Below are 11933 nucleotides of genomic sequence, written 5' to 3'. Positions count from 1 at the left end.
TGTAGGATTTTTACTTGGGACGAGTAGGTTTGTCCTCTCTTTTCTTTTTAATGTATATAGACATGCAAATATAAAAAAAAATTCTATGTGATAAATTTTAGTTTCCTTGATTACCTTTATGAAAAGTGGGTATTATTTCTTTATTTTGTTTTAACTCACTGTCTTTTTGGTAACTGCTTTATCATGCGTGTGTAGGATGCTTTGTCATTTATTTTATTTTGTGTATATTTTGTTTTAACTCACTCTTCAGCAAACGGTGACTGATCAACCAGCCCAAACAGCCAGGGAGCAGCTCCAAAACATAGAAGACACATCAAAGCGGATTGTTAGCCCAAAAGGCCACTATAGCAAGCATCAAACGATTGTCTTTAATGCTGAAAGGACTATACCCGACCCCTCCTCTTTTGAGGTGAATCTTTCCAAACGACAACACAAGGCTTCCAAGGCATACTTGGAGAAGCAGCTTCTTCAACTTGGGCCCATTGCCACTCTGCCTAGGAAGAGGAAGAAGAACTTACAAGATGACACTGGCGGGGACTTTGTCCCCTTTGAGGAACAATGAGGTCCTACCTTGATTCTTGTCCTTGGATACTAAAGATGTTCATCCTACGTCTGGCGCAATGGGATATCTCTCAGCCTTCGGGCTGTTCTATACTCCTTATAGGTATCTCCCCCCGCTGGAGTGGTTCTCTGATCATTTTTAGTATCCTTTGGGCAAGCAATTGGGGTTGGCCTCATTGCGAATCAAAGGGGCTTATCCGTGCTTTTGCTGCTTTATATTTTGTCTTTCATACTTGTATGGTTTACCACATAGCTCTAGATCTTCCCTCTTTTGTTTTTTGCCTAGGGAAGGCAATTCGTTTCTCCATACTTGTTATGTACTTTTCCTTTACTTAATCAATGCAAACTGAAAATTTCAAGGATGCTTTGTCATTTATATTGGGGATGTTCGATAGCGGCGAGGTGTTACCTAAGTTTTTTTTTTTTCATTGTTGAGGTAAGTTATTTATTATTCCTCAAATGGCAAGTGTGAAGTAATCAAGGTTGTGATTGGTCGATGGCGACTCCTAGTGATGATTGGGTCGAGTTTTTGACAACTTGCAAGGTTGGGGTGAATGCTCTACCTTTTGGATTAAGGCGAGTCCCAAGAAGTCTCATAATGGAGGTCGCACTTGGGAGGAGTGAGAAAATATATTGAATTTTTAGATAATGATGAAGAAGATATAGATACAATCTAAGCATTAATTGTAGATGTGATTGAAGCCTCAAATTCATGTTACTGCCTTTTCCTATAAATACCCTTTCATTTGTTCATGAGGTGCATGAGCTCTAATTGTGAATTCAACATTTGTTTCTTTCATGCTCCCAAGCTAGTGTGAGTGAAAGTGATATGGTGGCCCTCCGCAAGTGCACCATGGTCCATGACACTTGCTAATGTTGAATACTTGCAATTGTTTAAGCAAAAATTAGAGAATTGAGAGAGGTTTGGTTGAATATGTAGAGAGAGAGAGAGATAAAAGTGCTAAGTATGCAAAAAGTATTAAAAAGATCCAAAATGTGTCTCTTCACCATTTATTTACAAGGTTTAAAAGGTTACAGGAAATGTTGCACCAAAAAGTTAAAAGTATAATGCTTAATATGACTCATTGTATTTAACACGTCGCTTCATTGACTGACATCCATGTGGCTTTTTATTCCTTAATGTGGCCCTCTTTTTAGGGTGAATCAATCTTCATGGGTAAGTGTTTTGAGCGAGTCCTTTGGATGCGATGGTGTGTCTAACTTTCAAGGGAGAAAAAAAATTTTCAAGGGTGTAGCAGCGGGTCCCTAAGAGTAGTCCGTGGACCTCTGAATGCTAGGTGCAAGTAGCTTGGGCAAGGATGACCACGAGCTGAGAATTGACTGAGTCTTGAGCATTGCCTTGTACTCTTCTTTCCTGGTGGGACTGCGACGGGGATCAACATTGGGTATTGAAGTGAATGCCCTATTTTCTGGCCTCATGTGACGAAAAGTGGAGTCGGAGGGTCCTTTTGGAATGGTCTCCCTTGTAGCATTTATTGGCATTCTTCTTAATATGTATCGAATCATCTTGGCAAGTCTTTCTTCCATCTCCATCAAGTCGTGATGAGCGGTGTAGTTCGAGGTATCCATTTTCATTAACTGCCTCTTGGTTCTATTGCTCTTTAAGATGAGTTTGTCTTTTTGTCATCGACATCAATCCAAAGCTCATCGTACCTTTCAGGATATTGGATTTAAATTTGTCCGTGATTGACATTAGACTTTACTATAGCAACAATTGTTTAAGCAAAAAGTAGAGAATTGAGAGAGGTTTGGTTGAGTATGTAGAATGAGAGAGATAAAAGTGCTAAGTATGCAAAAATACAAAAAAGTATTAAAAAGATTTATAGCGTGTCTCTTTACCACTTATTTATAAGGCTTAGAATGTTACATGAGATGCTACACCCAAAAAGTTAAAAGTTTAATGCTCAATATGACTCATTGTATTTAACACATGGCCGGCATCCATATGGATTTTTGTTCCTAATGTGGCCCTCTTTTTAGGGTGAATCTTCATGGGTAAATGTTTTGAGCGAGTCCTTTGGATGCAGTGGTGAGTCTAACTTTTAAGAGAAAAAAAACTTTCAAAGATGTAGCAACGGATCTCTAAGGATAGTGTGTGGGCCTCTGAATTGACTGAATCTCGAGCATTGCCTTGGACCTCTGAGGTGTGCACTTCCTGTAGTTGGATCGGGGGACATTAGTGATAACGTGATGGCCTAGATGGTGGCAAGTGATCTCAGGAGGCTAGTTTTTGCCAAGGTAAGTCTTTTCCTTGGGCTTGGATGAATCTTTATGAGTTTAAAAAAATGTGTATGTGATGACTCCTTGATTCACTCAATTGGGGCGAGTTAAATTCCCTGCTGGCGAGTGCTTTTGATGGGCAAGATGACTGCTTTGGTTGAGTTATCTAGTTAGAACTTGCTAGGTTCTTGTGAAATACTCACATGAACATGAACGGATTTACAGTCATGTCGTGTTTAAAAATGCATTCTAGTAGGGATTTTTGTGTAAAACTAGAATTTTCCATGCAACTTTTAGAGCCCTTTTATGGGTTTCTCAATAGCACTTAGAGTAAAGCTATCGGTAACCTACTGTTGTTGGGAGCTACTGCATTTCCTACAACTTAGTTCACAACGTTCTCTTTGTTCAATCTCTCAATTTTATTGGGTCCATGTGTTCTTGCTATTGAAAAGTTTATTTTTACATCAACGCCTAATTTCTTATTTAATGTCTCACGTAAAAAAACAGCAATATCATGCCAGCACTAAGAACGTAAAATCTAATTGGACGTGTTTTTATGTGTCTTAGTTGAATGGATTTACTTTATTCTGATCTGATAAATTTGTTTGCTAAACTATTCGTTTGAAAAGAATTTAACTTCATTTTGGGTGAGCATTTTGTTCACTGATCTTTCTTTATTTTCTTTTTGATATTTACTGTCTTCTATTTCTATATAGAGGTTGGCTATACAAGCATTTTTAAGGGGTTCATCAGTTGTAGTTTCTGCACCAACTAGTAGTGGGAAGACATTAATTGCAGAAGCTTCTGCAATAGCTACTGTTGCCAAAGGAAGACGACTCTTCTACACAACCCCCTTGAAGGCTTTGTCTAATCAAAAATATCGGGATTTCAGGTAGTTGAAATTTCTAATTGAAGCTTATCTGAAGAAATTTTTTTAGTTGCTTTCATTTTCTAAGTTTTGCTTCTTCAATTAGTTTGGATCATCACCTTTAAAATTATGACTTTTCCTTCCTGTGCTAAAATGCTAGATGTTTCATCCATATCATTAAGCACACATTTTCATGTTTTTGTCAAGTTATAGCTATGAGCATTCTATTCATGTAGTTTGAGCATTGAAATAACTAAACATAGGTTCTTTATCATCATCACCGTTAGCTTTATCTGACATTTTTCAGGTCAGCTTTGTGCATTCTCATTTTTTCAATCATAATGTGGTGCTAATTCTATTTTTGAATATGTATTTTTTTACAACTTCTAATCTTATTATTTTTGGTGGACCCCTTTTCCTTTTAATCTCTCTGTGAAGTTCTATCAATCTATTTTATTGTTCAATCTTCTCCCTCAAATGAATTTTTGTACCATCAAAGTTTATTTATTACTACCTTCTTTAATAGGCTTACTATTACCAATTTTCCCTTCTTTCGTAAATTTTTTTATTGCTCTTTGTTCTTTATCTCATAGCCATATTTGTTATGCGCATATTATTCACAATAGTAGAGAGGTTTATAGTATATTACTTATTACAGATATTTATCACACATAAATAAATATAAGTTGAGAATAGCCATAGACAACAAGATTTTTGGATGGAAAACCCAAGATAAGAGGACTAACCTAGTTGAAATGATCCGACTACAATTGATGTTGGAGGATGCGATTGGGGAAGATATTTATAGAATTTTGTAGACATGAAATGAGGAAGATGCCTTTCACGGTGAAAGTTGGGGCAACCTTGATGCGTTGGATTTGTCTTCAAGAGATTATTAGTGGTTTGTTCGACTATTTTTTTTGGAGGGGAGATCAAAGACCAAGAAGTTCTGTGTAAGTCTTGTGTTAACTTCGAGCATCGACGACAGACATCTACCTTATTTGAGATGGTGTGCATCAACCTTAGTGTCGACGACGTGCATTGGCTCTATTAGGGATGGCATTTGTTGGTGTTGGTGTTGATGACATACATTAACCTTATTGAAGATTGCATGCGCCCATATTGGTTTTGATGGCATGTATCAGCCTTATTAGCGACTATGGACATTAGCTTTGGTGTGATGACGTACAATAATCTTATTGGGGATAACGTATGTCTATATTGTTTGAAACGACATGTGATAAAGTTAAGCAATTGTGGTCGGATGATGATGGTTGAATAACTTCTCTTGGGTGATGGGTTTGGGAAATAATAGTTGGATGACTGTGGTCGGGTGATGGTTGTCACATAAGGTGATCGTCTGGTGGAGTTATCTCTAATTTTAGGTTCAGGTCCTGATCTTATTCATGTAAAGACGGTGGGTTTATTTAGAATTCTTTAAGTTATTTGTAACTATTTTAGCCAAAATCCTCAAACACTTCATTATACAATATGTGCTGATTCATTGGATCTTAGACTGTTATTTAAGCATTTAAATGTCTTAATGACATAAAAAACGAGTAATTTAGGTCTTGTTGGATCCTTATGTCGAGACATTCTTTTTGATTATAAGTACACAAGATGTAGAAATTATTTGCTATGCTAAAGAATGTCACAAAGTTTTCACTTTTGCTTTGAGTGCTTGATTTAGACTTACTGGATTTTAGATCAAAGCATTTTTTATATCGTTAGGTTCATCTTATTAAGACATTTGTTTCAAGTAGAAGTTTGTTGAAATCAGATTTTGGATGGTCCCGATTTTAATTCTAAAGTATTGATTCACTTTTTAAATCATGATTTGTGCTTGATCAGATGGATTTTTTGATAACATATCAATATTGATTTTCTGATTTCTATCAGGTTCAATTGTCTGTCAATGACCTCTTTATTGCCCATCATGTGGATCCATGTAATAAACCTATGTGATTGTTCTGTTATAAAATATACCTTTAAGTTTAATGATATTCTCTTATTTTTATAGTACTCTCAAGAAACATTTTCATTTTTAATTACCCATAATTAACTTCTAAAGTATCTTAATTGACCATTTTTTTATTATAAATACAAGATGTTAAAAATCAATCACATAATAAGTGCCATTGATCTTTTGATAATATGATTGAAAATCCTAAATTTCATATACACTAAAATCGTTTATCTAATATTAATTACTCAAATAAAATTTCACTAATTCTAACCTTTTTAGATTCAAAAGGATGTTTTATGTTTTAATAGAACATCATACAATGTTAAGGGTCATAGAAACGACATCTTTACAAATTTAAGTGTAAGGTTGTGTAGATTAACCCCTCCCCACTCCATGTATTAGCAGGAGCTTCGTGCATTGGGTATGCTCTTATCATATGAAAGTAGTATAGAAAGATACTTGATTTTGAATATCTTTGTAAGTATCTCATTACTAATGAAAAAAAGTTACAAAATCAACAGTAATGCGCTTCAATGTAATCCTAATGCGATTGTATATTCTTTACTCACTTTAGGACGAGTTCTAATACTATTTAGTTATCCATCATGTATATTTTGAAATTTGAATAACTTCAACATATCTTTATTGTACATATTTTTTTCTTCAATTCCAAATAATCAATTTTTCAAACTCAATCGGCTATACAATTTTTTGAAATCAATAAAAATCTTGTAAAAATCCTGTCATCGGTTTTTATGCTTTACCATAATCATGTAGCATGAAAAATGACCTATATTATTGATGTTTAGCACAAATAAAAATTAATTAATTGATATTTGTGTGATTAATTCTAAACTTATGTTCCAATACATTCTCCGAAATTTTTGTAATTAATAAGTTTAATTATCTTATAATTATCATAGTTTTGAATATATCTATTGTTCTTATATATTAATAAGTTCTTCATTCATTTACTGCCCTCTTTCGTATGATATTTCATTAAAAAGATTTCTTAACCAAATTATTGTAACATCAATCATAGCTCTAACTTTCAACATGTATTTCATCCATTATCTATTACCTTACCTACCTTATGTTACGACCCGGCCCGAATGCTCGATTTAACGAGGCGGGAACTGAAATCGGACGGTAGAATCAAATCAGTATAATTCATAAATAATATAATATAAAACTTTCTCAAGTTTATCAAAGAGCCAGTATTTCAAAATTTATTCGAATTCTACACATTTGTATTAAATCATAAATTAATTGTTGTCATTTGCACGCCATCTCTATAGAAGAACTCTTCCCTTTTGGCCATTTCTAAAACTTTGGAATTTTCCTAAAAAATTTCATTTAATGGAATGAATTTACAAAGTAAACTCAGTGGGTAATTGTTAAAACAATTTATATGCATAAAGTATTATATATATATTACTTTAGATGCATGTTCATTAATTTAACATTTGAGATATATTTACTTCTTTGATTCATTTCATTCATTCATTTATCAATACTATATCATATTTCCTTCATTCATCTATACATACTTTTTTATATTCATTTATATCATTAACATTAACATATATTCATTTTTCCATTTATTTTGTACATGAGCATCATCTATATGTACGAAAGGTACAACCATTTTTATTTTCCTTTCCATTATCTTTTCCCTTTTTCGTGCACGGGTACGTTGCAACCCTAGCTACTAATATACGGGAGTGAACTCCTGTACATTTTAATGCATATCCTTTTCCTTTTTTTATTTTCTTTTTATTTATCTTTCATTCACTTATATATCATTCATTCATATATCTACTTTTGACACACATATATGTATAAAGACTTTATAACTTTACTTTATATTTTTCTTATAGGCATTTCTTTGCATACAATTACTTTCACATAATTGTATACTTGTATATACATTGCATATTTCATAAATAATAATTATAAAACAATTCATGAGTCTTAAATTGTTTATGTAACATGCTCCTTTTAAAATAGAAAAGAATACATTAAAGAAAGTTATGCAAATACACACTTTGATTCTTTCAAATTCGCGATCCTTGGTACAACTTCAAACCTCGAATCTTCTTCCTTGCGGAATTCTTGTTGAATCGAACTCCTACAACTTCGATATCTTTCTTTACAAAATCTCTAAAATTGTATAATAAAATTTTCATGAAAACTTGATTTAGCTAAGAAAATTTAATAACAATTACATGATAGAAATTTACTTACAATGGGGATTTTCCAAAAATCCCAAAATTCTTCCTCTTTCTTTCTCAAATCTCTTCTCCTCACTTCCAATTGTCTATCTTATCTTTAGTTAAATATTTCTACTAATCATATGAAGAATAAGAAACAAAATTTATATAAAAAAATAAACAAACCTTCTTCATTCCTTTCTTCCAAATTGTTCCTCTCTTCCACCGTCATTTCTCCCAAATCCCCGCTTCTATAACAATATAAATGAAAAGGAGTTGAAGATTCTTATCATGCTTTTAAACTATTATAACTCAAGACATTTGGAATAATATGCATGATCATTTCAATTCATAAAGTAATTCTATTTAATCATTTCATTTCAAGACTTTTAATGTTATGTATATATCATATCTTTATCCATACTTTTATCCTTTCTCGTAAATAATACAATCGTCACAGGAGCCACCGTATAAAATAGTACCAATAAAGGTACTCATTTTTCATTTCCTTTTTTTTCCATAACCTTTTCCATTTACGTGTACGAGCACATTGCGTCTCCAGCCAGTACCTTAAGGGGGTGTGCTCCATCAGTTAATATGCACATGCAAGCATATCTATCTAGTCATTTCATTCATATTACATTTTTTAATTTTATGTAGTAATGTAAAATATAACATGCTAATCATGCTCAATCATTTGATATGTGAGAGATAAATCATTTGCAATATAATTTTAAGAAGCAATAAAATAAATCATTTGCAATAACAATTAAATGCAATTAGAAGTAATACAATTATCATAATATGGAAACATGAATATTCACCTTGAAGTTGATGTCTTGATATTTAACTTTTGCTCCTTATTTCAATGATGATATATTTAAAGCCTATAAAAAGATCACATTATAATACATTCAATTAATCTCACCTCTTCTAATTAACTAGTTAATTCCACTAATTAAAATTGAATCTTTAAAATATTCGTTCTCTCTTTGTGTCTGTCTATATTTAAACATTATTTTCTTTACTATTAATATATCAATTATCACAAATCATTCAATTCATATTTGAATAGTTAATTATTTTAATTAGTATTTTCAATTAAAATCCATATCCTATTTGAATCTCATAATCTCTCATTTAAATATCAATTTATTCTTTTTTATTATTAATTTCTAAAATAAAATTTGTATATCTAACAACTTCTCTTCTTAATTAACTACTTAAAATATAGTCTTATTTTATTATTATTATTATTATTTTATGTATTCACTTATTTAAAATACAATAATAATCAACCTTAATATAAATTTAATTTGAAATATTTTTAAATAAATCCTGATATTAATTATTGTTTTTTTTAATACTAAATTAGTTATATAGGAATTTTAATTCTTAAAATTCCCTTACCTTTCCAAGCCGAGTGTCGAACCAACTTCCTTCTCTCTTGCTTTGCTTACTCTCACTGTCTTCCTCGACGCCAACAATTGAAACCCAGGAACTCTCTCTATATTTCTTTCCTTCGACTTTCTTCTCCTTCTTCCTCTCAACACATTTTTTTTTTGTATATGCTAAAGCTTCTCATGTGCATTTGATTGCACTGCAGTGAAAGAAGCGAAGTTATCTCTCACGAGGTGTTATTACCTTTCACTCCCATATGCGATTATCCACTTAAACCCGCGATTCAAACGTTGCCAGAAGCCGCATGCACGCACGCGGCCCATTCGGGTCATCTGCTTCGCTTGCTTGTTAAATGGAGCCAGTTCAACTGAATCGGCAAACTGTTTCTTACAAGAACTTCCATGTCAAAGAGAATTTTATTCCTTATCTGCAACACATTTCGTAATTTCAGTTTAAGGATTATTTTTTGTTGGGCAGGGCTCTCAATAAAAAACTAACAGATACAATGCTTGATGCTTGACAGGGAATTGACCTGAGCTTTAACGACATTAAATTGTATAGTAAAACAGGCCATTCCAACGTGAGCCTACAAATCTGACACCCCTGTTAGTAAAATATGGCAAATGTGCACGTCTACCAGTTTGACTCCTACCTTATCCAATGACAGGCGGGTTATCTAAAAATTGCTCCGAGCTCGATACCACCCGATCCCTAATCGTGATGTAATTATAATAAAAGTTCCGAAACTATCCACATAAGTAAGCCTCGAATATCCCTCTCGTCGTAACGGATATCTAACTCTGGCTTGACCATAATATTGTTAATGTTTATAATCGGCAAATTGTTTATAAGAAGTCGATTTAGGAGAATAAGTTGATCTTTTATTGGACATTCAACTATATCAAAGATGAGCGATCCATCATTTCAGGTCTTATTCCTCATCTTTTAATTCTTCAATAAAGTGTAATGAAAAATTGTCGGTTTCAAATGTTTATAGGAATACTGCATTGGTGAGCACAGAGTTGTCTTTGACTGGAGATTTCTGCTATAACAAAGATGCATCAATTAATATGACGACGAATACTTCGCATACATGATGTACCAAGGTACTTAGCTTTATTAGCATCACTTTAGCATTGTCTTCCTAAAGGTTGTTTGATACTATTAGTGAATCAGCAATCTATAATTCTGAACGCACTGCTTATAGGATATCTGCATTAAGCATCTGTAGCATTTATACGGTCCTCTTTGCCATTTTAAACATCATTGTTTTCCAGAAATTGGTTTTATGAGCCACCAGTTTTCACCATGTCCGATCAAATTTTTTATTGCTATTGCTATTACTTGGCATTACCGGCAGAGGGTTAATGGCCGAGGTCATTATTTCTAAACTTTTTGCAACGAATTAGGAAATGTTGATTTTCTTAATGCTTGATTATTTTAGTTATGCATGTTTCTATTCCATAAGTTTCATTAGAACATACCAATACTGACAGCTTATTTTTCTGATGACTAGTCGTTTGTTGTCCCTTCCATCTTGCCTTTGTACTCATACTACTTGGATAACTTTAATTCACACCGTTTCGTCATACAATTTTTGTTGTTGTGCCTTGGAAGCCTCAAGGACAAACTATTTAGGTTGAATGAATCATTTCTTCTTGGATGACTGATGAATCTTGTTACTATAATATTACAATAATTATTTAATTTTCATTACCATTGTTACCTTTTAAATTCTTCATTAAATTATAGCTTGGCAATAAAATTCTTGATTTATTCTGGCAGTTGGTATGTATCTTCAGGGAGTAAGTTGTTCGATGTGGACGTGGTTTGATTCTTGAATGAGGTCATTATCTTAGCGAATCATGCACGGTGTACTTTTGGGAAGAATGATTATTCTTTATGATCCTTAGTTTGCTTTTAGGAAAGTTGATAGTTTCTTTGATGTATGACTGATTTTTATCATTTAGTATATGCAGGTCATATACTATCCAAAGGAAAGTCCAATCTTATTGTCTCTCACAAGTTTGCAAATCTGGATGAGAGCTTAGCTGGTGGAGTAGGGAAGGTAATATTTTGGTTTAATAATTTATTTTTGCCAAAATATTAAGAATTCCTACTTGTGTTTTCTTTGGTGCTATGAATTCCCTACTTGGCCTTTTATCATATTGGAGTGATTTTCAGGTGGTTTTGTAAGAAGACACTTTGAAGAGAATTTTAATCACCTAAAATCTTAAAGCAAAAATTCATCCCCTTTCCACAAAAGTTTTGTCGGGGGTGTTAAATTTGAGAATAAATTCAGCTCACCAAGAGCGAATGTCATGTCAAATGTATCGTTAAGATTCATTTTCAAACCATCTTTCGCTAGTAAGGACGTGACATGCATCCTTTAATTGGTGGTTCTTTCGCCAAATGGCACCGCATGTAAACAATTATGATTGGGACACTTGACCTGGTGGTTTTGCCACAAAATGGTATCACTAAATTACAGTCACGACCATAGCTTGTATGTTCCTTAATGACTTTAAACCCATGAGTAATGAATTATAGGATATACTTGATATGACACAAATCCCTTTTGTTAGCTAAGATCGACTCAAGTTAGTAGGCCTACAGTTTTGGGCAAAAACTGTTGCTGTCTTACTGCCTAATAGATTCATGCCGGGTAGGTCTACTATGGAAG

At 33.1% G+C, this 11933-nt stretch overlaps 1 protein-coding gene across 1 annotated transcript in view; it reads left to right on the top strand.

Annotated features, from left to right (window-relative positions):
* LOC114580249 (DExH-box ATP-dependent RNA helicase DExH15 chloroplastic-like) overlaps positions 1 to 10301 on the top strand; it is a 15081-nt gene extending 4780 nt beyond the window's left edge. The window contains exons 2-4 of the mRNA XM_028697176.1: positions 3519 to 3695; positions 8899 to 8906; positions 10259 to 10301. Coding sequence (XP_028553009.1) covers positions 3519 to 3695; positions 8899 to 8906; positions 10259 to 10301 — 228 coding nt within the window. The remainder of the gene's footprint in view (positions 1 to 3518; positions 3696 to 8898; positions 8907 to 10258) is intronic.
* The last annotated feature ends 1632 nt before the right edge of the window (positions 10302 to 11933 follow it).

Source organism: Dendrobium catenatum, unplaced genomic scaffold (genome assembly GCF_001605985.2).
Source record: "Dendrobium catenatum unplaced genomic scaffold, ASM160598v2 fragScaff_scaffold_891, whole genome shotgun sequence".
Classification (NCBI taxonomy): Eukaryota; Viridiplantae; Streptophyta; class Magnoliopsida; order Asparagales; family Orchidaceae; genus Dendrobium; species Dendrobium catenatum.
The sequence above is the reverse complement of the archived record's forward strand: the minus strand, read 5'-3'. Positions and strand labels throughout refer to the sequence as shown.